Source organism: Sminthopsis crassicaudata, chromosome 2 (assembly GCF_048593235.1).
Source record: "Sminthopsis crassicaudata isolate SCR6 chromosome 2, ASM4859323v1, whole genome shotgun sequence".
NCBI lineage: Eukaryota > Metazoa > Chordata > Mammalia > Dasyuromorphia > Dasyuridae > Sminthopsis > Sminthopsis crassicaudata.
Window position 1 is genome coordinate 257408023 of NC_133618.1, and position 27304 is coordinate 257435326.

Sequence of the window (27304 nt, forward strand, 5' to 3'; positions counted from 1 at the left end):
GAAACTGGAAAATGAATGGATGCCCATCAGTTGGAGAATGGTTGGGTAAATTGTGATATATGAATGTTATGGAATATTATTGCTCTGTAAGAGACTAGAGACTTACATCAACTGATGCTGAGTGAAATGAGCAGAACCAGAATATCATTATACACTTCTTTATGAAGATGTATTCTGATGGAAGTGGATAATTTCAACATAAAGAAGATCCAACTCACTTCCAGTTGATCAATGATGGACAGAAACAACTACACCCAGAGAAGGAACACTGGGAAGTGAATGTAAATTGTTAGCACTACTGTCTATCTACCCAGGTTACTTATACCTTCAGAATCCAATTCTTACTGTGCAACAAGAATATTGGATTTACACACATATATTGTATCTAGGTTATACTGTAACACATTTAATATGTATGGGATTGCCTGTTATCTAGGAGAGGGAGTAGAGGGAGCGAGGGGAAAATTTGGAAAAATGAATACAAGGGATAATGTTATAAAAAAAGAAAAATTACTAATGCATATGTATTGTCAAAAAAATTTATAATTATAAAATTAAAAAAAAAAGAAAATTATGCCCAAAGGGCTGGAACACTTGGCATACCAAAAAAAAAAAAAAAAAAGAAAAAGAAAAGTGAAGTAAAGCAATAGTAAGACCTCAAGAATAAAACTGGGAATGCAGAAATTACTGGAGCTGGCAGGAAAATACAATCATAATTCTAGTTATCAACTAACTAAAATAAAAATCATATTTCAGTGATTCTGGGGCAAACTAGTCAGAAGGATATCTAGCAAATGGGGGTCCGGGGTCTCAATCTTTGCTTTATCCTCAGGAATTCATTGCCTCTTTTCTCTTTAGGAAGGAGGTACATAAAATTACTTATTATAATATTCCAGAAATGAACTTTGCAGTCAAACACATGCCTGCTACCAGGGCAGTCTTCCTAATGCAAGGCTCCCTGAGAAAATACCACTGACCAAGAGAAGATTTCTAAGATTTCTGTATGTAGCAATAGAGCTGACCCACCCCCACAAAGTCCAAAGAAATACTCGTATTCCAACAGTACATTTTATTAAAAAGCAATTTCTAACGCAAAGCTCCTTTACAATCTAGGCAATTCAACTGTCCAATCCAGAACTCATCTCAAATCAAGGAGACTGAAAACGAGGGAGGAGGGGGAAGAATAGAACTCAAAGCCAAAAAAAAAAAAAAAAAAAAAGAGCGATCAGTGTTTTTGTTTTGTTTTGTTTTGTTTTTCACAATCTGCCCACCCGCCTGGAGTTAGGATGCAAAGATGAAGAAAAGTGGAGGCCCATGGAGCAGATTCCTCCCCTCGGGTCCAACGCGGAGGCTTTCCTCCCCCCTCCGGGCAGGGCTAATTGACGCGACAAGCACGGATCATGAGCAGCTGCAGAAGGATGAAGACCGGGGACATGATAAGGCCAAACCAGAGCTCCCTGGTCTGCTCCACCAGCTTCTGGCACAGCAGCATCTCAAAGACAAACTTGAGGCTGAGGATAGTAAGGATCCAGAAGAGGCGTAGCACGGCCAGACGCTTCTCGCCGTCCTGGAACAGGCGCACCGACACAATGGTGGTGAAGTACGTGCTGAGCCCGTCGGCGGCGAAAAAGGGCACGAACACGTTCCACCACGTCAGGCTCGGGGCCAGCTCGTCCACCCTCAGCGCCAGGAGCACAGAGAACACGAGCAGCGCCAGCACGTGCACGAAGATTTCGAAGGTGGCGAAACCCAGCCACTGCACCAGCTCCCGTAGCGAGAACAACATCGTGCCGGCGCCAGCCCGCGGAGCAGCGGGGGCCGGGGCTCCGCTCCCGGCAGGGCCCGGGCCTGCCCGCCCCGAGCTGTGTACCTCAGCAAGGACCGGGCGGCGGCGGCTGCGGCTGCGGAAACAAGGACAGAGAGTCAGAGGGAGGGGGGAGGGGACCGGGCCGGCGGCCCTCCGTTAGCGTACGGCGCCCCGGTCACGCAGTCGGACCTGGTCCCTGCCCACCTGCAGACCGAATCGCCACACCCGAGGTCGGTAATCTAAAAGCCCAACCTGGGCTCCCGCACTCACCTCGGTGGTCTGAGCGGCTCTGCCCGCTGCCGCCGCCGCCGCCATGGTGTGTCCGTCGCTCACGGGTGGCGTCACTTCCCCCGGCACCGGAAGTCAGCCCCGGGAAGTCGCTTAAAGAGGTGGTGGTCCTTTCTCCGTCTCCCTTTCCGTCTTTCCACCCCCTAGCTCCGCTTACTAGTTCTTGCTTTATTCCGGTCTCCCCCTTCCCCACACACCTGAGGCTCGGCCACTGCGTTTCCCCCTCCCCCATCCCAGAATCCTGTCCCTTCCCACTGTTGGATCCTAAACTGCAAGGGTTCTGGCTTCGGCTGTCTTCCCGCCCATTCCCCCTGTGCTGCTCTGGCTTCTACGCTCCAGCCCCCGCTTCTTTTTGTCCTGCTTCCTTCTCGGCTCTGACCCAGCCCCAGCTTCAGCCTTTTCCAATTATACTGGCTCCCCGCTAGAAACGCCCGCTCCCCCACTTCCGAGCCCCCCCGTCCCACCCTCCCCAACGCCATTGCTCCGTCCCTCCAGATGCTGACCCCGAGCCTCCTCATCCTGTTCGGGAGCCAGACAGGCACGGCCCAGGACGTGGCGGAGAGGATCGGCAGAGAGGCCCGCAGGAGGCGGCTCCAGTGTCGGGTGCAGCCCCTAGATTCCTACAATGTGGTGAGTAAGGCCGGCCCCGGCTGGCCCAGACTCCCCGCTTATATTCCGGAGCCTCCAGCGGGAGAGGCGGGGCCAGGGAATGAGCACTCCAGCTTCCGAGCTCCGGGAGGGCCCGGAACCAAAAGTCTGACCCCGCCTAGCTGTCACCGGGCTCTGAGGTACCACAGAACTGCCTGCCACTGCTCCTGAGAGCTGCAGAGCGCTGTCATTGTCTGCAGACTCTTCCCTTTGGGATTAGCGCGTTAGACGTTTCCTCCCCGCGCGGTGGAGAAAAGGACGGGTAAAGGGAGCAGCCATGTGAGGGGATGTTTGTTAAGCGCCTTCTGCGTGCAGACGATGTGCCAGCCGCAGGAGGAGGCAGGACACTCGCTTTTTAGCAAGCGGGGACAAACTGTAGGCCTGGCGCTTCAGCGCGGGACACAACACAGATAACCCGGGATAGGGCATTAACCAGACGTGTGTAAAACAAGGAGGCTGAAGAGACGGGCTTGGTGGCAGAAGTGCTGTAGCACTCACTGAAAGACGGGAAGGAGTTCATCAGATGAAAAACGGGGAGCACGCGTTCCTGGCGCCGAAAGCAGTGTGAGAGGGAAAGCCCGGGCAGCAGTGCCGGGTGCTGGGGAGAGTAATATGGGATAATGTTGGGGAAAGAGAGGGGCACTGAGAGAGGAGGGCCTCAAACACTGTTAGGGTTGGGGAAGGGGCAAACACTGGGGAATACAGGCGCTGCTCTGAGACTCAGACAGACGTAGTTTAGCCATAAGACAGCAGAGAGCTATACAGAAGATAATCAGGCAGGAAAAGAGGCCAAAATGAGGATGAAGAAAGTGATAAACACACATTTATGTTCTGATAGATTCCCTTCTGCTCACATTAATCCCCTGTTCTCTACATCTGCCCAAATGAATTGGATCAGTCGGGACGGAATAAAGAGTAGCTTTAGAAGTCCTTACAATTCTTCATCCACCTGCCCTACCCAGTCTGATTGTAAGGAGTCTTTCCTGTTGAACAGAATGGGCGTTGTAAGGAATCATCCCTTTGATTCTGCAAGCCAAGTCTGTAGTGCTTTCTTCCTCACGTACCTATCAGAGGAAAGGAAGGGAAGAGTTCTCCTGCTGACACTATGGGAGATCCTTACACTGCTCTCTTTTATATTGAGGTGAATCTGATTAATGAACCACTGGTGATATTTGTTTGTGCAACTACAGGCCAAGGAGACCCCCCTGACAACATGAAGGTAAGCTCTTCTGAATGCTCGTGAATGTCTCGGGGCCCTGAGAATCCGTCTCAGTCTTCCTTCAGTCCGCCAAAATTATTAGTAAAACTCATTAGGTTACTGGACTCGTAAGTCTTAAAGACATAAGAATTGCTATTCTTGATCCATCTAGGCCCAGTTCATGTTTGAATGGGTCAATACAGTACTATTTTTGGAAGGCCGGAGTCATTCTTCTTGATATCTCACGATTCCAGCTTCTCTTATTGACCTGCTGTCATCAGAGAGGTTCACCTCAATGCAGGTCTTTTTTTTTTTTTTTTTTTCATTTTTCCAAGTTATCCACTCCCTCCCCCCGATGGCAGGTAATCCCATACATTTTACATGTGTTACAATATAACCTAGATACAATATATGTGTGTAAATACCATTTTCTTGTTGCACATTAATTATTAGCTTCCGAAGGTGTAAGTAACCTGGGTAGATAGACAGTAGTGCTAACAATTTACATTCGCTTCCCAGTGTTCCTTCTCTGGGTGTAGTTATTTCTGTCCATCACTCAATGCAGGTCTTAATGTATATTTTATCCCATATCATCTCTCAACTTTGATTTATTTTTTATTTACTTCTTTCCAAGCCTTATGTATACAGAATATATATACACACATATACACATACAGAATACAGGTATAGAATATAGTATACAGAATAATCTATGAACAAAGCTGTCCTAAAGTAAAATAACTAGCCTTTCTCCTTAGACATCTTCAGGTAGAGGCTAGAGGATCACTTCAGGCATGTTATAAAGTGGAGTTCTCAAAAGTTCAGGTTGGATTAGGTTCCTTCCAACTTTCAAATTCTGAGATTCTGATTATAGACTGATCTCATCTCTTCTCATTCTCCGTATGTGAAGACTAAAAAGAGGCCTTATCGCCAGTGATCTATCATGCAAGCTCTCCTTTTCTGGACTTTGACAGTTCTGTTATACCTATTTTGAGATCCAGCATTCAGAGCTGGGCTCAGAATTCCAGATCCAGGCACACTTTTACTGAACCCAAGATCTGAACTACATGAATAATGCCATACTTATTAGACCCTGACACGAAATGTTTCTCAGGAAAAGCAAATTAACCTAAAATTACCCTACCCTAAAGTAGCAGCCTGTTATTTGGAGGACATTTCCTAGAGTTGGAGTACTCAGCCAGACTGCCCTTACAGCCATACCACCTGAATCTATGCCCCTGGAGCCCAGATCAGGGAGGTCTGCTTGCTCTAAAGGATACGCTGGGTTATAAGTTTCTCAGTTATCTAGACCTGTGGTATCTAAAAAAGTGGTTCTAATTTTAGAACTTCTGGAAGTTTATATTCCGAAAAAACCTGCCTCCTACCTCCCTCTGTCAGATGGATTATGCTGTGCTGGGCCTCGGCGATTCCTCCTATGCCAAGTGAGTGGATGGTTTAGAAGTGGGAGAAGATGAAAGGCAGCCTGTCTTCTGAGGTTGACCCCACCCTGTGACCCACTTGTACTCCTCAGAGAAAGATGGACTCTGTGCTAGATATATTTGCCAAGATGAACAGGTGCCCATTCTTTACAAAACTCCATTCTTACTAATTCTTTTAGGTTTTTTGGTGTTCAGGCTAACAGCCTTCTGCAAGCTTAGAGACTGACTGAGAAACTAGGCTCCTCCCTATACCACACATCAGTACTGCCATACTCCCTAGGATCCAGGCTCCTTCTTGTCTAAGAGCCTCCTGAGTCCTAGTCATGGGGTTACCTTAGCTTGAGAATTTGCCCATTTCTAGCACTATTCCTTAGAACAGGTTCCTTTAGAACCTAGGATGACTCCATTGAAATCAAACGTCATTAAAACCTCTCTTGTAGGACTCCCTAATCATATCCCAATAGAAGAGTGCCCAAAGCATGGTGCTGGGATAAAACACTAGTCTGGGACTAAGTGGTCCTAAACTCTAGTCCCATTCTTGTCCATTCACAGACAAGTCCTGACCCTCTCTGAATCACTTCTGTAAAAATGGGAATAATAACTGACGAACACACACAATCTCTCAGACTAACATTCTGCTGAAGGAAAAGGCTTTTTCAGAACAATGGTAAGATCACCTTAGAAGAGCCTCCATAGCCTGAAAGATGGGAGTTTTACATTTGTTTACAAATGGGTTTCTAAGTATATATTTTCTCTCAACAGGTTTAATTTTGTGGCCAAGAAACTACACCGGCGTCTGCTACAGCTTGGGGGTAGTGCACTTTTGCCTATTGGTCTGGGTGATGACCAGCATGACCTGGGGTGAGTAGAAACCCCAGTGATTCACAGAGCTAGTATTCCAATCAGACAGTGGTCAGTCAACAAGTGTTTATTAAGCATTTACTATGTGCCAGGTACTGTGGATACAAATACAAACATTAAACAGTCTCTATTTTCATGGATTTTAAATTTTACTGAGAGAGACAGTATATGTATATGCAAAAAGTAGAAATCTTCAAGGAGTTTTAGATCAGGCAAGTAGTAGGCTGTCTGTCAGTAGATTCCCATGCTCTAGTGAAAGATATCTGGGCCAAAGTTCAACCTAGACCCAAAAGAAAGCCTTCCTGAATTTCTTCCCTTCACACAGCTTCTCTCCTGATCCTGGAGAGCACGTACTATGGAATTGCTTGAGTCTTGATTTGAGAGTAGGTCAAAGGGAAAGGAAGAATGATAGTGAGCCAAGCTTCTAAATTATATAGATTACACCTATCTCCTCCCGAGAGTCCTGGTTCAGATGACCCCTAAGAAATGATAATTATTATAAAGTGTAGTTCAGCTGCCTTATGGTTTAAGAATGAGCTTTGTCACTCTTTATTCCTGACAGTGAGTATTCAAGAAATATCTATCTCAGTGCCATACTAGTTTCAGGGGAAAGGAAGGGAACATAGGTAGACATGGGTGAAAAGTAGTTAAAAGGGAACATATTAACTTCCCCTGGATTTTCTCTGTTCTCTGGCAGGCCTGATGCAGTTATTGATCCCTGGCTTCTAGACTTGTGGGGAAAAGTTTTGGGGATGTATCCTGTGCCTTCTCATCTTAGTGTAATACCTGCTGATACACCGTAAGGATCAGATGTTGGGGAGAACTGCTATCTCTCTTCTAGAAGGTTTTTGTGGCTCTTACATTCTCCCCAAAAAAAATCCTCCTGCAGGAAATCAGCATCTCTAATTCTCCTGCCTTTCTGTAGCCAAATGTAGGATATCCCTGGATTTGACATCTCTGATCCAGATAGCTTCTAGGCTTTTCTTGGGATGAGCTATGGCTAGGAGTAAATCCGGAATTGAGACACAGCTAAACACATTTCCCTCTGGCTCAATGTAGGTACTCCCTCTGCTGGTCATTAGGGAAAAAAATTCATCATGAAAACTACCCTACTATCTCTTGTGGGCTCCCTTTGCTCCTCAGTTTAGGCAGTAGGGAAAGAAGGCATGGCATGTCCTTAAAGATTCTTGGGGGGAAAGAGGGTCCTTTAGTGGCTTACTTCAGTAAAATGAAACTCTTCTCCCTCCCCCTCTGCTATAGTAGCCTCCTAATTGACTGGCTTCCTTTACTACCTTCTCATTCCCTTTTCTAGCTTGCCTTCAAGGTTCATTTTGAACTTTTGTGATGGAGTCCCAGGAATTTCCTATGAGGAACAACATGCAGAGAATCAAAGGCCTGAAGAACTCCCCTCTGACCGAAAGCCCTTCCTGGCTCCTATGGTCTCCAATCAAAGAGTAACTGCCAAGTCACACTTCCAGGATGTTCGGTTAATTGAATTTGACATCACAGGCTCTGGAATCAGGTGAGATGTATCTCCCACAGATCCACCCCAACTTCTCACTGTCACCCAGAGGAGATCTTATCAAATTAGACATTGATTCAATAAGCATTTACTAAGTTTTGAGATAGATTACAAAAGCTATGTGGGTGGTACAGGTAATGGAATTTAGTAAAATTTAAAAATCTCTATGAGCTTCTGTGGCTACAGAAGGTATTGTGGGAGGGATTTGAGTAAAGTTTTTAAAGTCTTATTTAGTTGAGGAGGCTGTTCCAAGAGAAGAAACAGCAAACAATAGTAACAAGGACAGGAATATATGGGGCCCATTTTGAGAGACAGTGAGAAGACAGTTTAATAAGAGTACAAGTTTCAGGAAGGGAAAGGAATGTGAAATAAAGCTAGAAAAGTAGGCAGAGACCAGCTGAGGAATTGAAACTTTTATTTCATAATTTGGAACCATTAAGCAGAGGAGTGATGGGATTAGAGCTCTGTTTTAGGAAGATTATTTGGCAATGAAATATAGATTGGATTATAGTGGAGAGGCCAGAAGATGCTTTAGAAGGCTTATGCAATATACCAGACCTGGACATCCTTCAGGATGTTTATGCCGTATTCCAGGTGAGAGAAATTAAGTGACTGTGTTAAGGTGGTAGAGGTAGGAAGAGAGGAAGAACAAAGGGATGCAAGTATATTTGAGATGTAGAATCAACAGATTTAATTTCTAGTTAGATGTGGAGGGCAAGGAAAAAGGAAGAGTCAAAGACAACTTTTACCTTGCCTTTAGCCCCCAGTTTTCAGCAAATCATTTAGGGATGTTAATTCTGAGACCCAGAATCCTAAAGAACTACTTCAACCCTTGTCCCCTTAACTCAGTACTTTCTTGCCCTTTCTACTTATCTCCCCTCAAAGTTTCTACCTCCTGCTCCCAATTCCCCCAGACTCTCTGCTTCTGTCTCTCTACTACCATACTACCATACCCAGACCTCATCATGTCTAGGCCAAAGCTTTCACAGGCAGGTGCCCAGGACTAACTGGGGTAGGGTCCTTTCCCTGCAGCTTTACTGCTGGTGACGTTGTGATGATCCAGCCTCAGAACTCAGCCAGTGATACCAAGCAATTCTGTCACCTGCTCAATCTGGATCCAGATCAGCATTTTGTGCTGCAGCCTCGGGAGCCAGGTACGTTTCTCAGTTTCTCTGTTCATTTTTTCATTCTACTTTCCTCTTCCATGTCTATCTTTCATAGTCTCTTTCTGTCCATCTCTCATTTTCCCCCTCTACACACCTGATTTTCTTTTCTTTTTTTTTTTTTTTTTTTTTTTTTTCATCTTCTCCCTTTTTTCCCTCCAAAATCCAAAGAACTCTTAAGTATTGTCTCTGGGGCTTTGAGATATAGTTGGTTCTCAGAGCCTCCGCTTAGTTCCTAAAGTAACCTGGAGAGGTCCTCCCAGACTTGGCTGTGGAGTCTGATCACCAGTAGAGTAAGGGTGACTCCTCAGGCAGGGTGGGCCCCTGCCCTTTCACTCACCATAAGCCACATTGGATTCCCTGCTTGCTGTTTCAGATGTCACCTGCCCAGTTCAGCTGCCTCAGCCCTGCACCATCCATCACCTTGTATCCCACTACCTGGACATCAGCCGTGTTCCTCATCGCTCCTTTTTTGAGATCCTGGCCTGTCTCTCTCAACACCAGATGGAACGTGAGAAGCTGCTTGAGTTCAGTTCTGCACAAGGCCAGGAAGAACTATACGACTACTGTAATAGACCTCGAAGGACTATCTTGGAGGTGAGGGATCAGAACTAGGGCCTGACTCTGGCCTCTCAGGTTAGAGACCCTCCATATAGACATAGATTTGGTCCCAAAGTACTACCATGCTTTCGTGCCCCCAACCTTCATCTTCTGCGAGAAGAGTAAAGTTGAGAGTTCAGGCTGCTCTGCTTCCACCTCCAGGTCCTGGGTGATTTCCCTCACTCAGCAGCTTCCATCCCACCGGATTACCTGCTGGACCTCATCCCCCCAATCCGTCCCAGGGCCTACTCCATTGCCTCTTCATTGCTGGTGAGAGATAATGCCCATTTCAGGAATTCTGAAAGAAAGGGAGGGGGGAGGGTATATCTCCATTTGGGGAAAATCCACAGCCAGGCTGAGAGACATCCTTTAGAAGCATCTTTAGTTCTCTCTGGATGCTTTAAGTGTCCATTCACAGTTTGAGAACAAACACAATGGCATAAATAAGAAAAAAGAGTTTATACCTTTTCAGGAACACCACTGTTACCTAGAGTTAAGTTAGTCTGGGCATAGTCTAAACTTCCCAAATAGAAAGGTGTGAACAATACCTCTACACAGGCTAGTGAGAGCCCTGAAGAAAATGAAAAGACAGAAAGATCCCTTTCCCTGCCTCTTGTTTGCTCTCTGGTTTTAAAGGCAGATATAGCCTTTTCAGTCTCCTTTCCCCCTTACTCCCTAACACATTATATGATCCAGTTTGTTCCCTCCCCAAGGCTCATCCTTTTAGGGTGCAGATCATCATGGCTGTGGTGCAATACCAGACTCGCCTCCGTAAACCCCGTCAGGGCCTTTGTACCTCCTGGTTGGCCTCCCTGGATCCCAGCAGAGGTAAGCCCAGTTAATGTACCTAGGCTTAGTCTCAGGGACTCTTTCTTTTTTGCCTCCTACTTTTGCCAGTCCTACTTTTTCCACTCAACTGAGCTAAAATATCACAAGACATGGGAAATATTGAGGGACTCCAAGAAAGGCAGGGGAAATTTAACATAGGTGTCAAACACATCTCATGCAAAACATTTTCTCTTCTCTGTTCCTCCCAGTGCTAGGAGTTTATTCTGGATTTGCCCTAGCCTGGAGCCACCTCATGCTGATACCTTTTATCTTCCACTTCCCTTCAGATCAGAACTTAGAAACTCTCTGGGATTGTCCTGTCTTTGGATGTCACCTCAATTTCTTCTTCCGTATTTAGAACCAGTAAGAGTTCCCCTTTGGGTTCGAAACAGTGGGCTGACCTTCCCTTCAAAGCCTAACACCCCTGTGATCATGGTGGGTCCTGGCACTGGGGTTGCCCCCTTCCGTGCTGCTATCCAGGAACGTGTGGCACAGGGCCAGACGGGTGAGTAGGAGGGGTGACATGAATTGGGAGGGCACTGGACAACTACTGCATATAAAAAGGTTCCCTGGAATCCAATTCTTTTGTGTGTTCCAATCTTTCTGTATCTCCTGGCCCAACTAGAATGTCCCCCCAAAAAATAAGGTATTTGAAGGTAGGATCCAGTCAAATTCATCCTCGTACTTCTAGATACCTAGTAAGTGAGAATTAGAAAAATCAGAACCAAAAACAAACAAGTATCCTTGAGCAGCCTAATGAAGAAGGGCCCAAAATGATTAGACTCTCCTTGTCCACCAGGAAGGAAAGGATCATTGCTTCCATCCTCATCCCTCCAGAATCCTAAATTATAGAGACTTGTGGCCAGAAAGAGCGGGGAAGGGGTATTAAAGTGGCTTTTCCATATTTGATGGTCAGGCCCAACGTCCTGTCATTGTAGTGCCTTTTTCCTTTTTTGGAGGCAATCAAGGTAAAGCCACGCTCCAGGGTCACACTGATAATAATAAGCATCTGAGGCTAAATTTGAACTCAAGTCTTCCTGCCTCCAGGGCCAGTATTCTTATCTATTCATTGCACCACTTAATTGCCCTTCTATCTTTGTCTTTCTCATCCCATTCTGACCCCCTGTGCCAACAGGAAACTATCTGTTCTTTGGCTGTCGTCAGAAGGATAAAGATTTTTACTGTGAGGCAGAGTGGCAAGAACTCATTCAGAGAGGTTTCTTGACCGTCATCACTGCTTTCTCCAGGGATCAAGTGAGTGGAAGTCAGGAGGGAGAGTCATGGGAATGATAGCATGAAAAGTGGTAAAAATCAAAGAGGGAGGGATGGCTGGAGAAAAAGATGGGAGTACTGGACCTAGCAAAAGTATTACAAGTGACTGTCATGGCCCCAAGAGGGTTGAGAAAACAATGTATAATCTCTTCAGGAGGAGAAGATTTATGTCCAGCACCGTCTCCAGGAGCATGGAGCATTGGTGTGGGAGTTGCTGAACCAACATGGAGCCTACTTTTACCTAGCTGGGTGAGCCACCCCTCCCCCACACCCTTCTCTCTCTTCTCTGACTTCTCCTTCCCTTTGCCCTTAAGGTTTTTTTCTTTTTGTTTTTAAATAACAATTTTACCATTTCTAAAGTCCAAACTTTATTTTTATTTTTTTTAGTTGTTTTACTTTTTTCTGGTTTTTTATATATATATATATATATATATATATAAATTTTTAAATACATTTTTCCACCTGAAGCATTGGGGTTAAGTGACTTGCCCAAAGTCACATAGCCCAGTAAAGTATGAGGCTAAATTTGAACTCAGGTCCTCTTAACTTCAGAGCTGGTACTCTATCCACTGCACCACTTAGCTGCCCCTTAAAGACATCTTCATGAATCATATTGGGAGAGAAAAATCAGAACAAAAGGGAAAAACCACAAGAGAGAGAGGGGAAAAAAAAGTGAATATATAGCATATGTTGATTTACATTCAATCTCCGTAGTTCTTTTTCTGAGATCAGCCTATCTTTCTTATTCCATAGGGGTTAATTGACCAAATTTTTACTTCGGAAAAACAGACATAGGATCCAAATAGGGCAAGTGGGTGGGGGAAAGGGGAGCTGAGAGGGATCCACTGTAATCCTGTGGTAATTTCCTTCTTCTCCTTTACCTTTTCTTTCCATCAGCAATTCCAAAGCCATGCCAGCCTCTGTGTCAGAGGCATTGACCACATTGTTCAAATCAGAGGGTGGACTCTCGGACCCCGATGCTGCTGCCTACCTTACCATGCTGGAACGAACCATGCGCTTCCAAGCCGAGACCTGGGCTTGAGGGTCTTCACAACTCCCCTTCCCCTCCAAGGGCTCAGACCTGAGGCTAACCATCTGTCCTCCACCTCTTAGTCTAGAACACATTCTCCAGGCCCTCTCTAGCCACTCTTGTCTTCCCCACCCTGGGACTAGACCTCACCATCTTCACCCTGTTCTGAAACCTGGATATTTTCCTTTTCCACCCGGGAAGCTGATGATCTTCATTTGCTATGAGAAGAGAGGGGGTGGAGCAGGGCCAGAGTATTTGATTTTGTGATTAGCTGGGGAAGTGGGATTGAGGCACAATTGACAAAGCAATAATAATATGGCAAATTGATCCCTTGCTTAGAGAGGATGTGTATATATACATACAAACACACATCTCAGCCATTATAGTGAAGGCCTGATGAAGGGAAAAGGCTTGAGACTGATCCAGAAGACAAGTACTAGTGGTTCTGACCCCAAGAGTTTGCTAGACAAGGGTCTCAAGCTTTGGAGATCCTATTTTAGCTACAAAAGAAAACTTTTTCCTTCAGACTTTCTCTGAAGTTCCAAGCTTAAGAACAGCTGGCCAGAGTTCCCCTCTCCCTCTTTCTACTGGGAAAAGGAGAGGAAGCTGGAGAAATAGCCTAGGGTGAATACATAACAAAAGAATGACTTCCTTGGAAAAATTAGGGAAGTCTTCCTGGAGGAAATTCTGAAAGATCTTCTGTTGATGTAAAGAATAGGGTTGACTTGGGGAAGGAGGGAGGGCTGTAAGCAGAGAGTGGAGGAAGATTGTGGGTGTAAGAACTGGAAGAACCCGAGCTCTTAAAACAATCACTTATGTCTCTAGGGCTCCCCCAAGGCTTACCCTGAGGGAACCTGGGCTGGAGACTCAAGAGTTGCCTCCTCATCCGATCTCTATGCCTTAAACGCTGTATTGGTGTGCACCCATAAGGTCCAGTCATCTTAAGTAGAGGGCACTTCTGCCCTCAGGAAAGAGCAATGTCCCCTGACCTGGGAAGGACCTTCTCTGTATTCTGGTCCGACCAGCAAGTAGGGATTCTTTGCCCTGACTCAGCAGGGAGGGGTGACTCCAGAAAGCCTCCCTTACACCTGTATTCCTTCTTCTAGGACACGGTTTAGGACATCCTAGGGGCCCAGAGTGCCTACTTTCATCAGGCCATAGGAAAGCCATGGCTTACCACCTGTAGGAAATTTTCTCAAATTAATTATATCCCTGGATGAATCCCTTTTTACTACCAAAATTCCCTGTCTTAATAAGATATTGACATTGTTCATTGGCATCAGCCTTCCCATCACTCCTTCAAAACTTCATTTCCCTCTCCCCAAGCAAAAAAGGAGTCTTTATATTTGGGAGAGGGGTTCCCAGGCTTATTTGGGATTATTTTGTGTGGGCAATTACATTGAGTAGGTATAAAGATGAGGCCACTTTGGTTTGGAGAATCAGGCTGGAAATGGAATTACAATTTGTTAAATCATGACAGAATGGAAAATGAAGCAGGTGTACTTAATCAGTGCTGGTATTGAGAACTTGGAGCTTAAAGGATTTTTGTAAGTAAGTCCCAGTCCTAAAGGTGCTGAAAAGGAAGCCTCTGGAAGGCTGTTTCCCTATCATGGCTACACCCAGGAAGTGACTGGGACATGGAGTTGGGAACAAAACTACCACCCTTTCCCCTGGGGTTCTTTGGAGCTGTGCTTCCAAGTCATCTCAAAAACACTCATTGGGTAAAGTTAAGGGGTAGTAATGTTGAAACATATCAACAAGACATTTACTTTTCCATTCTCCTAGGCCTATCTCAAAACTCTGCCAAAGCTGCCATTTTTAAATGACATCAGATGGTAAACAATCTACAATTTTAGATTATAAGGATCCCTTAGGCAAGATGTTACCTAACAGATAAGGCTGCCCTATCCCTCCTGACTAAGCCTGACTCCCAGCTGGGGAAAATAAGCCTATTCTTAAAAATTCCTTTTCTGAGATGTGAAATAGGCACAGCTTTATCTAAAGGGCCCTGAAGGATAGAATGTAAAGTCCAACACATCTGGAGACCTGTCAAGTTGGCATTAACCATTCATAACCTTCACCAATTTCAAATCTGTCTAATTATCCTCTAGTCTGTATCATTCCATCTTTTTTACAAGATTATATACCTTCATTTTTTCATCTTACACTTTAATCTCAACCCCTTGCAATTTGGCTTTTATCCCAATCAATAAGCATCTGTTCAGTGCCTGCTAAGTGATTAACACTGTGCTAATGGGGGTCAGGGGTCTGTCCTGGCTCTCAAGGAGATTACAGTCTAATGGGAGAAGATAAAACACAAAAAGGAAACAGTTTGGGGGGAGTGAGTGAAGGTATGCAATGAGGGGCGTGTTGCAGAAGTCCCAAAGAGGTACATAGCCAGGTAAGACATGAGGAAAGAGGTGTGTTCTTTGTCTTGAGAACATATACTCATGTAAATGCAAGTGTGACACATGAATCCAGTCATACCTTTTCCATCCTATCTTCCTGAAAAGTGTATAATAAACTATGTAATACTCATTCCTGATGTATATTTGGAGTAGGTATTTGAACACTTTTAAATGGAAATCTTCAGCACTTCTTGACAGCCTATAAATTTAAATGTAACTATATTTTGAAGTTTAAAAGAATCACTGGGTGGGTGCTAATCTAAGGAATTCTTAGTAGTTGAATTAAAACATTGAGAACCCACTAGGTTAGGTATGAGCGTATAACCAGGAAAAGTTATAACATGGTTAATGCAGAAACTTGTTTTCCATGTCTATACATATTTGTAATGGCTTTTTTTTCTTACCTTCTTGGTGGAGGAAAAGAGAATTTGGTACTGAAAACAAATTTAAAATCATACCAGACAGTCTGATTGGTCAATGTTTAAGCCCTTGAAGTGTAAATGGGCCTGATATCAAATGCCATAGATATTTAAAGGAAGATTACTGTTCTACCCAGTGAAATTTTCAGAGAACATAAATTTCTTACTAATGAAATTATTCTATTCTTTATATTTTTATTCACCATATTTGACATGTAATAGATCCTTAATAAATGTTGATCAATGGAAGAGGCAGGAATTGATGTTTTCTAAAACTATTTCAGGAGAGAGATTGAAGTGAATTTTGAATGCCATGCTGATAAATTTAACCTTATTATAAATTTAATAATCAACAAAAACAATATACTTAAAAACTAAATGCCAAAATCTTAACTCTGATAAGATGTTTAAATTACAAATAAAATGTTTTATGTCCTTTTCCTGGCCCACATAGAATAAGCAGAGATATCTCTAGTCTTTCCTTAAGGAAATGGGAAGACACAATACTGGTGGGGTTGGATAGAGGAAAGACTAATGGTAGGTCAATGAGGAAACTGCTTAATTTGTAACTCTGCTCAAAGCACCTAGTCAATTTGTAAAATTTTGATGTATTCAATCTGAATTGGATTTGAGTTTCCTCCAGCTAGTGTACTAGATTAAGAGGGAAGAGAAAATAAGAATTGGGATCTGAATTTGCCGGTCAACAGCCTAGCATTGAATTTGGAGAGTGTTTAGCTAAGCTGTTTACCTGGTACTTTCAAACATTTGTTATTCATTTATCAGGTACCTGTTAGGTGTAAAGTACCGTGTAAATTCTAGAGAAAAACTAGAAACCAGTTTTCCTTTTACAGGGACTTTTCCATTAAAAAAATAGGGGGGGGGGGGCAGAAACATTCTGAGTAACATTTCTTCCCCCTTCAATTCCTAATAAATCATCTGGAGTAATCTTCCCCTTCCTGACAACCCACATTGCTTAACCTGTAGTGCCAATGTCTTTATTTTCCTAGGGTAATAGATTTGGCACTGGAGAGGACTGAGAGCTTAACCATTTTTAGCTAATCTCCAGGTCACACAGATGCTGAATAGATTTGGAATTTTAAAACAGCTTCAATCAACACTAAAACTAATGTCTATATTCACTTCCATCCTAGAGTCTATAACAATAGTCTTATTCTCCCAAGTCTCTTCCCAACTAGACTGTGAGCCTCCAAAGAACAGAAGCTATAGGTATCCTTCCTGCCTTTTTGCACAGACTAAGGTTGTTAGAAACACGATGGATTTTTTAGAATTTGTGCCTTGAATAGATTCAAGATGGGGTTGGAAGGGGTCTGAAGTCTGGAGAGCTCCTAAGCTTCAGAATCTCTAGCTTTGAGTTTCCTGGGCCTCCTCCCAACATGGCTAAGGAGGAGCCTGCCCACCTGAGGCAGTCCCTTACCTGCTCCTCCCCTAGGCCTGGGAGGAGCCTGAGTTCCAAGTCAGATGAGCCACTAAAGAAAAATACTACTAGAATCTGAGCTCCGGCTGACTTCTTCCCGGCCTGCCTCATCATTTGATCTCTCTGGATTTGGCAGGAGTCAGAATTACAGCTGGATGTGACCCAAGAACTAGGAGGCCAAAGCCAAAAATTAGGAACCCAAGTTCACAAGGAATCAGGACTACGAGGAACCAGGAGCCAGCGCCAACCAGGTGTTTGGGATTACAAACTCTTAAGAGATTTGCTCTAATTCTGGAGAGGGTAGTGCTGGGACTCTGACAAGGGAAAAATTGGTGGTCCTAGCACTGTCAAGTGCTGGGGCGGGGTGATACCCATAGAAGCCTTGGGCCTCTGCCATGCTAAGGCAGTCAGTCCACTGACAAAGTCTCAGAGGAATTGAGGCAATCAGCCAGGAAAGAATAGCTGGTTTTTGCCTTTTCCTACTGAATTCTGAACTCTTGAAACTCCAATCCCTAATCTCTAATCTCTGACTCTGATCCTGCCTTCCTAGAAAGATATGGCCATGGGCAGCCAGGAGCCAGAGCCAACTGAGCCTGTGTCTAGGTCCCCAGATGAAGAGGACCGAATGGAGAGCTTGGCTCCTTCAACTCCCTGCCCTCCTGAGGCTGCCCCTGTGGATAGTGAGCCCCTACTGGGAGCTGAAGCTCAGTGGGCACTCCAGCTCCTGGAGGATGTGGAAGACGAGTGCCCTATCTGTACAGAGCCCTATGGGGAAGATGAGCACCTCTTGGTATTGCTGAACTGTGGACATGGCCTGTGCCAGCACTGCCTAAACAGGCTCATGGGCACAGCTCCCAGCACTGATCTGGGCCGTGTACGGTGCCCGCTCTGCCGGCAGAAGACTCCAATGTTGGAGTGGGAGATCTACCAGCTACAGGAAGAGTTGATTCAGGCCGATGGGCCCCAACCCCCACCACCTCCCAGCCCCCCAGCCCTTCCTCCCCGAGGGACAGGGCTTCGGGCTTCCCTGGAGCACCGTTATCAATTTCGAGGAAACCGAGGTTGCCTCCCCTTCTTGCCTTGCCCACCCTGTCTGATCACGAGGCTCTGGGCCCTTCGTGAAAGGGGGCCTTCCACCCGATGCCTGGTCTTGCTGACGATGGTAGCCTTGGAGGTTTTTGGACTGGTACTCATCTTTCTGCCTCTTTTACTACTTGCCTTGCTCTTTATCCTACTTAACTATTCAGCCCACTGACCCGCCAGTCTGGGCTTAAAGACCTTGTGAGGGGGTGGGCTTGCTCACCACTTACCAATGATTTGCTCATCAAAGAAGTATTGACGGGAGACTGGAGCATTACAACACCCTATCACTGGAGGGATCCTGAACTGAATGAACTGATAATTAGCTGAGAAATTCTGGGGGATAATTCTTCTTGGAGCTAATAGTCATCGATTAGAGAGCTTAAACTTCGATTTGATCACAACTCCTTCAGCCATCCCCCTTGATAAGTCAAGACTGAATGGGGGAGGGGGGAAGAAAGAACTGGATCACTCACAGAAGTAAGTTCACAATCTGGTTAATGTGTAGAAATAATGATTTACATTAGTGAAAAGAAGTGGGGGTGGGAGTGGGAAGGCAATGAACACCCTAAGATGGTGGGTTTGTGAGGGACAGGTGTGGACAGCCTGGTGGGGAGACAAGTGCCTTTTTGGAATAGGAAGTATAGAAACACTGACCAGGCAGGTCGCTGGGGGGAGGGACAGAAATGTCCTCTGTTCCTTTCTTTGTCTGGAGCTCTCAGATAAGGGCCATGCTGCTGGTGTTCCCTGAAGGTCAGACAGGCTTGGGCTTGAAGGTGAGGAAATTGAAACTGTTCCTACCCAAATAGGGTGGAATCTCGGGCCTCACACTGCTGGGAGAATTCTGGAGGAGAGCTGCTCTCTGACCATATGGACATGTCTCCTCTGACAAAGGTATGACCAGCTGTGGTGAATACAGAATTTATCCAGGTGTGAAAATGCCAGGGGACACAAACTCCAAAGTGACCCCTTCTGCAGCCACCTAATTCTCCTGGAACTTGCTTCCCACACATATATACACTCCAGACCACAAAAGAGAGCCTATAAAAAAGAACAGCCCACAAGCTTTGGGGACAGAGACACAGCAATGCTGGACGGGAGAAAGCAGTAGTCCAGTGTACAGAATGGAGCTGAGAATCTAGCTACATCAAACTACATCTTAAGAACTATATCCAGATAGTAAAAAGCTGGAGTGTGTCCAGAAGACTGACACCAGTGAGGCCTATAGACTATGTCACGTGAGAATTGGTTGAAAGAACTACGTATCATCCTTTGGGAAATGGTCCATCCAGTGAAGATAGATGAATGTAATATAATAAATCACTGTGCTGTAAGAAATGATGAATGCAAAGAAACATGGAAAGATTTGTCCAAACTAATGCAGACAGAGATAAGAAGAGTCAAGAATACAAGAGACAATTCTCAAACTTTTTGGACTCAGGACCTTTCTATACTCTTCTTATTGAGGGCTCAAAGAACATTTGTTTATATGAGTGATATTCATTGATATTTATTATATCAAAGTAGAATTGATAAATTTTAAAATATTTATTCATTTAAAGTAACATGTAACAATGTTACATGTTAACAAACTGGATATTTTCTATTAAAAAATAAATATTCTATAAAACAAATTAAGTGAAAAGAGTGGTACTATCAAACATTTTTGCAGATCCCTCCCTCTTAATGATTGCCTTAAAAGACAACTGGATTTTCATATTTGCTTCTACATTCAATCTGTTGTGATATTGTTTTAATGAAGTATTTGAAGAAAATCCAGCCTCACAGGTAGATATACTTGGAATATGGAGGAATATTTAAATAGGCAAATATCTTAATGTTATGAAAATAGTTTTGATAGTGCAAATCCCCTGAAAAGGTCTCAGGGACCCTTAGAGACTTGTGGCCAATTCTTTGAGAACTGCTGATATACACAATGACTACAACAATGTAAATGGAAAGAACAATGACAAAACAATCAAGTATTACAAAATTACAAAGAACGTGCATGGTCCCCCTTCAAAAAAAAAAAAAAATTACTGAGGACATGTTTACTCCATTTGTTTGCAGACGTGGACTGTCCACAGGTGTTTTCTAGATGTATTAGTCAGTTTTGATTTTTTTTTCACTTCCATATTTTCCTTAAAAAATTGTATTTTATTGCATGGGACTGTCCCCTGGAAGGAGGAAAGGGGAATTCCTAGGAGAATTTCTGGTGATTTACAAAAGACATCAATAAAATTATTTTTAAAATAAAAATATTAGAACTAAAAGGGCCTTCATTAATATCATTTAGATCAACACCTTCGTTTTTCAAAGGAGAAAGCTGAAGCCCAGAAAAATTAACCATTTCTAGTTTCATTATTGCTATCTTGGAATGTCATCAGGAAGTGTTTAGACTTCTGCCCAGAAGTTAAAGCTAGATCTAATGACTAAATGTTTTAGGGAGGCAGTTTTCAAATTATAAGAATTTTCTAAAAACCAAAGCTGTCAAGAATAAACAACCTTAGAGGTCAGTGAGTTCTTTGTCCATAAATAGGAACTGACATTCCAGCTGACATAACACCCCCATCCCCAAGAAGATATAGAAAGGAAAGGAAGACTCAGTTGTCTCCAAAGTCACTTCCTACAGTGAAATTCTAGTTTCTGGCTGCACCTAAACTTCTGCCAGAACAGATGCTCTGGTTTTCACTTGAGAGGGTGCAAAATTTAACCATTTTAACATGCTGACATTAGCATCAGGGGAGAATGTATTAGGTGGGTACAGTGCCTGGTGTGTGAAAACTAGGTCTGGGTGCACAGAATTTCCAAAGCAGTCCCGGTGCGGCTCTGTGTGGATTACATTGCTGCTTTGTTCTCATATCCCATCTCCCACCCTTCCAAGCCCAAAGACCTGTTTCCCTCTCATCTGGACTGAGTTCTGTCTCCAAAAGGTAGCTTTTGGATAAAAGGAGCCCCACCCTGGGATGTCTAAGTGCAGAGGTGATTGGATTAGAGGTGAAGACTGTCAGAGAGGGTGGGATTAATTAGCTAATCGTTGGTTGGTAATCCCCTGGGAGTCCCTTGGTACTGTGGGTTCTCACTAGCCTTAGAACTGGTTTGGTCCCCTCACCACCCTTAAACCCCAGCCATCAGAACTGTACTGACACCTCCACCCCACACTCCCACCCTCTTCTCCCAAGTTCAGGCACTGACAAGGTTGGATTTTTCAAAAGGAGTCTTTACTAGGAAACTCTGGGGCAGAAGGAAAGAAACACAATAGCAGAGAAGCAGATGAGTTTGCAGAGCACGCATTCCTGATCAGAGCAAATACTGAGCCCCAGAGCAGCTTATGTGGAATAAGTTACAGATCATCTGCTTCTGGGGGACAGCAAGGGGTGGTGGAAGAAGCGCTAGACTTAGAATTCGATGATTGGGGTTCAAGTCCCTTGGGCAAAAGTCATGTCACCTCTGAGCCTGTTTCCTCATCTGTAAAATGGGGATAATACTTGCATTGCCTACCTCACAAGGTTGCTGTGAGGAAAACGCTTTGTAAACGGTAAAGTGCAATAGAAATATGAACTGTCCTTAGTAGTAGTTATTGTCCTTATTCTTGCCCCTGACACTGAGCTGAACCAAGATAAAAAGGTTTACCATACGTGACCCAGGGGGAAGGAGATCAGTAGATCCCTGGGTACTACAGCAGTAGTAGAGGCCCAGAGTTCCAAGAGGGGTCACCCACACAGGAAGAGAGGTGGGTGCCTGTAGTCCCTTCTTGCTGGGGAATCCTTGGCTGATGGAACCAGCCCAGACGTATAAAAGAACTGAGAGGCCTCTAGATTCGGTTGTCCATGTTTCCCAGGCTCACACACAAGGCCCAACATAACAAAGCACACAAGTGGAGTCTAATTGCATGCTGACATGAGACTCCAGGGACCGTGTCTTCATTGCTGGAAGGGAGAACCTGGGACCCAACTCTGCGTAGAAGGGTTCCTGGGGAGGATGCAGACCTGTTAGACTGAAGGGGCTCTGGGTTGAACTTCATGGGCCTCTCTCCCCATGATACTCTGCTATAAGGAAAGAGAGAAAGGGGAAACTGAGACTGGGGTTTATGTCCACCTGGGGAGGAGGGTTGTGTTGTTGAAGATGGTTCCAGTTAGCAATTGAAATGGCAACTTTGGCAAAGGGTTTTAATGGCAAAACTGGCTGCAGAGACCCTTTTTTGAAGGGGTGAGGAATAGGAAGCAGCAGGGCAGGGGCAGAAAAGTCTTCTTCTTAGGGGCTAGCATGGCTCCACTTCTAGGAGAAGCAGCTTCAGAGGGGAAGCAAACACCCAGGGAGGTCGAAGTAAGGATCCCAGAACATATGGAGACAGGGAACATCCAGGTTGCAGTCCTTTTCTGCTAAGTCCTTTGGGATGTTCCAAAAGTCTGACGCTGGAAGAACCAAGGGGAGCAGAAGTCCTAGCGTGGGGGATGAGAGGATAGCAGGTAACAGGGGGTGGGGGGCACTACATGATAGCGCAGGAGGACAGCGGGTTCCGCACGTGGCAGGTACAGGCAGCCCCACAGTACTGGCGGAAGGTCTGGTAACAACTGCCCTCAGCCTCACCACCCCACTGGCCAGGTGGGGCAGTCAGTGCCTCTGGTGGCAGGCGGCTCAAGATGGATGTATTGACAGCCAGGGCAGCCAGCCCATAGTCAGTGAAGAGCACAGTCTCCCTGCGGCAAGTAGGGCAAGAGATGAATTTGTACTTGGGGCAGGACTCGTAAAGGATTTGCAGACACTGCTCACACACAGAATGCAGACAGGACAGCACACGCGGACGCCGCTGGGTCAGGTTGTACGTATGCCCACAGGTCGGGCACTCCAGCGGTTCCCCAGCTGGGCCAGGCCGTAACACGTATTGGTTCACAATGACCTCATCACCAGGAGCTACTCGGGGGAAGCCCAACTCGGCACTGCTCTTCCGGGGCCTCCTGGGGGGAGGTGGTGTTCGAGGTACCCCTTCCAAGGCAGGAACCTCCCCACCACAGGCCTGATTGACAATGATCTCGGTGTCAGAAGGCCAGGCCCTCTTGGGGGCCAGGGCAGGAGCGGGCCTGGGGGTGGGTGTATAGCGGGGGGTTCCCGCCTGGAGCTCTGGGAATTTCTCTGGGTGAACGATCTTCATCGTCTCCATCTTGAGGATGACCTGTGGGCCCTTCAGGCAGGACATGAGGAGGCCGGGCCAGCCACTCGCCTCGGGCCCGGGGGGCGCCGGCATCCGGCTAGTGGCACTTAGGCTGGTTGTGCCCTGGGTTGGGGGTGCCAGTGAGGACCCAGCATCCGGGACAACATCTTGGCACTGCCAGGACTGAGGTGTTCCCCGGCCGCCCCCCTGACTCCCAGGGGCGGCCGGTGAGAATGTTTGGGGACAGATCTGGGGGGGAGACCCCCCCAGGAGCCCCAGCTTCCTCCCAGGGCAAGTCTCAGAAGAAGGAGAAATGACGTCAGGAGTGGATGCAGGAGATCCCCAAGGTATAGGTGTGTCCCCCAGGGCCTCTGCCCTCTACCTGAGGAGGTATGCAGGAGGCTTCCTCTCCGGCCTGAGTCAGTGGTCCTGGTACCCAGGCAGGTGGACTCCCGGGCACTTTGGGGTTTCCATGGCTCCAGGGCGGGGCTTCCCAGGGGGGTGGGTTCTCTACCCTCCCACCAGTCCAGGGACACCAGGGAGAACAGGACGGAAACTGCAAATAGAGAGTAAAGGGTAGAGGAGGTCACCGGGCCAAAGGAGCCGTGACCCGACCACCAACTGCCTGACCCCTCGACCAAACCCACCCAAAACCCGGGAACTTGACCCCTGACCCCCGGAGCCCTCCCCTCTGCAGCCCAGGTGCGTGCTCCGCCCCCAAGCCCTTGGAGAAAGGGGGGGATGCAGAAGGCCAGGGAGGGGTTTGACCGGGCGGACAGCCCTCAGGCCGGGCTCTGGCCCGTAGGGTCCCGCCGCGATGGGTGCCCCAGCCCCGGGCCGCCCTCCGCCCGCCTCCGGCCCCGCCGTCACCTGGCTCAGTCCCCAGCGGTTCCGATGCGGCCCCGGCCCGGCCAGCTCGGGCGCGCCTCCGCTGAGGTTATCTGAAAGGCAGAGTCAGGGATGCGCCGCCGCTCCCGCTCGGCCCGGGCGGCTTCCCGGCCGGCGCGCTCCTGCAGCGGCTCACGGGGAGGCAGAGGCGAGGAGGAGCGGGGCCCGGCGCCGGGATGTCCGGGAGGATGCGGGGCCCGGGCCCGGGGCGGGGGCGCGGGCGGGGGGCGCGGCGCGGGCTCGGCCGGACTCTGCGCGGCGGCGGCGGCAGGTGCGTGCGGAGCGGAGCGCGCTCTGCGGCGGAGGCGCGGGGACCGCAGTGAGTGCGCGCTGCGCCTCGCGTCCCCCTCGCTCGCTCGGCGCGGCTGTAGCGCCTCCCCGGGCCCCCGACCTGACCCCGCCCCCAGCTCGCCCAGCCAGAGCCCCCCTCACCGCCCCCGCAGCGCCCCCCCCCCCCCGCTGCCTGCAGCTCCCTCCCCACGCCAGCCCCCCACTTCTCGTCGTGGGAGGGAGGTGGCTTGGGTCCCTCTAGGGGCCTCAGAACTGAGGTTCCCAGGCTGTGCCCCCTCAGTACACGGACGTGTTCCTCGTCTCCCAATTACATCGGGTCTCCGAGCGCCCCCTCCCCCCTCTGCGGGGCCAGTGGAGGTGGGAAGGGTTCACAGCAGGGGCGGATGCCCAGCGGAGAGCCCCAGTTGTCCCAGTCCGCGCTCTTCCATATTTTCTCCTCAGCCCCATTAACGGACACACACTCACGCGCGCGCGCGCCATTGGGTGTGACGAATGACAGGAGCTCCAGCTCCCACTCCCAGACAAGGCCTCAGTCTGGGGGGGTCAGTTTCAGGCTGTGGGAGCCAGGCTCTGGCACAGGAAATCCGGGCTTTCTCCTCTTCAGGCCACAGGCTCGCCACACACAATGCAGCCTGGGGGAGGGGGGAATAACTGGGGGAAAGGGAGGACCTCGGGATAGGTGGGAATGATTTTTTTGGTGCAGTTTAGTTGGAAGGGCAGTTGTACCCTCTGGCTGTAAAGCCTCAAAGATCCCAGACCATCAGGAACATAAGACTGTCTCTCCCACCTGCATTTCTTCCATGCTCCATTGGCTGAATTTAAGTCTCACCCCTTCCCTTGATCCCTTGTTGTCTCATATCCCATGACTCGCCATAACCCTCCGATGGCTCTTCTGTCAAGTCCAAGCCTACTTATTTTACCTCGGAACTCTTGGGCTTAGAGACTGGCCAGGGGGAGGAGCCCACAGATCCTAGCAGGGTGTCCTTCGCACCCTCAGGCCGGTCTGGGGAAAAGCTCTCTTTGGGACCCTGGCCCCTAGAGTCGCCTGCAGACCCCAGAATCTCTGTTTAGCTCACACTTGGCCCATCTGGAGAAAATAAAAATTTGAATTGGGGGAAGGAGGGAGGTAAATTATAATGACAATTAGAGTAATATCTAGAGCTGGAATTATCAATCACTCTCCTCCTCCCTTTGAATGTATCTCTCTCAGACCCACTGCTACAAACAGAAGTCCATCTATGGGTTAACCAGCGTGCCTACCTCCTCCCCGATTTAATTGAAATCAAGTTTTCTTCCAAGGACTCCATATCTCTTATAACCTATTTCATTAGAAGTACTCCTCCTACTGCCCCAAATTAGAGACCAAGGAGAACAGTCAGCATATCTACCCTTAGCCCTTTCTTCTTTCAAAGTCCTTTCAACTCCCAGGTACTTTCTTTTTCCCATTTGGATGGCTGGTACCTTGTGACTTCCAGATTTTTTTTCCCCTATGGCTGGGGGTTAAGTGACTTGCCCAGGGTCACACAGCTAGGAAGTGTGAGGTGTCTGAGACCAAATTTGAACTCGGGTCCTCCTGAATTCAGGGCTGGCGCTCTATCCACTGCACCACCTAGCTGCCACCTAGCAGCCTCTCAGCTTTTTCTAGTTTTAAAAGTCCTACCAGCCTCTATACAACTTGCTTCTACCTTCACCATTCTGTCAGTGGTCATAATTTCATTCCTTGCCTCAAGCACAAGGCTGCACCTCATCTCTATCCCAGGATGCCTCACTCCTTAGAGGAGTATTATCACTTGTTGTGTAACCCAAAGCCCTTTGGCGTGGAATTCTCATTTGGCTTATGGCCTTTCTCTCCAATCTATCTTCTATCATCATTCTCAATGATTGTAATATTCATGTTGACAATGCCAGCAGGAATCTGATTTCTTAATTTCTCCATAATCTCAACTCCAAAGATTTTCTCCACCTAACAAGGATGTACTTTAGACTGCATAAAGCATTCAGAATTATATTATTCTAAGAATTTAATCTTGGAATTCCACTGTTCAAGAACAACCTTCTGTCCTAGCTTTCTTGCTCTCATTTATACTCTTCCATCCTTGTAATCTTCAGTGTCTTGAACCTTTCTTATTCTCCCACTTCATATCCCTTTTCTGTTTTATTTGCCTCCATACCCAATCTCTGATTCTATGTATAACTAAATACTCTCCAAAGACCTTTTGTCTCCCTGATATTCTCCTTTTCTGGGTAACTCTCAACATCTGATTTTTAAATTTTGTTTTGTTTTGCCTTTTTGCTCCCATTCCAGGGCAAAAGTGCTTGGAGAAATTCATGAAATTTATTAGGTCGTATATTTAGTTATGGAAGGAATTTTAGCAATGACCTAATCCAACTTTTCATTTTACAGAGAAGTAAACTGAGGCACTGAGAAGTTAAGGGAGTTCCTTAAAGTAAGACGGGTCATAACTGAATGAGGATTTGAATTTTCTTATTCCAAATTCAGATTTTTTTTTTTTACTTCGAAAAAAAAGCTCTTTTCACTGCATGGTTTAGTTAATTTTACCCACTATAAATTGATGGCATGTATACTATCAAAGCTAAAGAATACATTGGTATTGTCTGTTAAAATTATAAACTTATTGCAGTTATGTTAGATTTTTACACAAGTGCTGAAGCAGGTATTTTTATTTTAGGTTTGGGGAGAAAGTACTGTTAGCAATTTCTTGAATAGTTTGACAACATATTCAAATATTGGAAAAAATGTATTTTTGTTCTTAAGTCTAATTCTACAGCACCTGTATCATGGACAAAAATTCACCTTCAGAATATCAACTTGGCAATTACCAAGTATAGAGATGAACTGGAGAGGAGAGAGGCTAGATGCTAGGAGACCAACTGGAATGATAATCCAATAGTCCAAATAAGAAATGATGGGATCCTGAAAGAGACAGTTGTGATGTAAATAGTGAGAAAAGGAT

General features: G+C 46.4%; 4 protein-coding genes across 9 annotated transcripts; 2 read left to right on the forward strand and 2 right to left on the reverse strand.

The window, feature by feature from the left end:
- Positions 1-1054: 1054 nt before the first annotated feature.
- TMEM203 (transmembrane protein 203) lies at positions 1055-1786 on the reverse strand. The gene has a single exon (XM_074289043.1). It carries the CDS (start codon positions 1784-1786, stop codon positions 1376-1378), a length of 411 nt encoding a protein of 136 aa, XP_074145144.1. The 3' UTR covers positions 1055-1375.
- A 286-nt stretch (positions 1787-2072) lies between these two features.
- On the forward strand, positions 2073-12994 carry NDOR1 (NADPH dependent diflavin oxidoreductase 1). 3 transcript variants are annotated; one of them, XM_074289036.1, is made up of 15 exons: positions 2073-2196; positions 2591-2725; positions 3885-3962; positions 5286-5383; positions 6143-6241; positions 6939-7040; positions 7554-7763; positions 8796-8917; positions 9303-9523; positions 9689-9796; positions 10240-10354; positions 10713-10859; positions 11490-11608; positions 11781-11875; positions 12524-12994. In XM_074289036.1, exons 2-15 carry the CDS (start codon positions 2591-2593, stop codon positions 12666-12668), a joined length of 1794 nt encoding a protein of 597 aa, XP_074145137.1. In that variant the 5' UTR covers positions 2073-2196; the 3' UTR covers positions 12669-12994. The 3 variants fall into 3 exon arrangements, with proteins under 3 accessions (XP_074145137.1, XP_074145138.1, XP_074145139.1); XM_074289037.1 differs by lacking the exon at positions 2073-2196 and having other exon boundaries at positions 2593-2725; positions 3934-3962; XM_074289038.1 differs by lacking the exons at positions 2073-2196; positions 2591-2725; positions 3885-3962; positions 5286-5383 and adding an exon at positions 5405-5516.
- Positions 12995-15191: 2197 nt separating this feature from the next.
- LOC141555800 (ring finger protein-like) lies at positions 15192-19632 on the forward strand. Of its 3 annotated transcripts, none has more exons than XR_012486343.1 (2): positions 15192-18478; positions 18808-19632. XR_012486343.1 is itself a non-coding variant. In XM_074289041.1 (2 exons), the coding sequence occupies exon 2, from the start codon at positions 17475-17477 to the stop codon at positions 18171-18173; it is 699 nt and encodes a 232-aa protein (XP_074145142.1). In that variant the 5' UTR covers positions 15192-17169; positions 17469-17474; the 3' UTR covers positions 18174-19632. The 3 variants fall into 3 exon arrangements, 2 of the variants coding, with proteins under 2 accessions (XP_074145142.1, XP_074145143.1); XM_074289041.1 differs by having other exon boundaries at positions 15192-17169; positions 17469-19632; XM_074289042.1 differs by having other exon boundaries at positions 15192-17169; positions 17473-19632.
- A 1565-nt stretch (positions 19633-21197) lies between these two features.
- RNF208 (ring finger protein 208) lies at positions 21198-25026 on the reverse strand. 2 transcript variants are annotated; one of them, XM_074289039.1, is made up of 3 exons: positions 24795-25026; positions 24021-24091; positions 21198-23706 (listed from the first exon to the last, which is right to left on the reverse strand). In XM_074289039.1, the coding sequence occupies exon 3, from the start codon at positions 23241-23243 to the stop codon at positions 22488-22490; it is 756 nt and encodes a 251-aa protein (XP_074145140.1). In that variant the 5' UTR covers positions 23244-23706; positions 24021-24091; positions 24795-25026; the 3' UTR covers positions 21198-22487. The 2 variants fall into 2 exon arrangements, with proteins under 2 accessions (XP_074145140.1, XP_074145141.1); XM_074289040.1 differs by having other exon boundaries at positions 24641-25026.
- Between the last annotated feature and the right edge of the window lie 2278 nt (positions 25027-27304).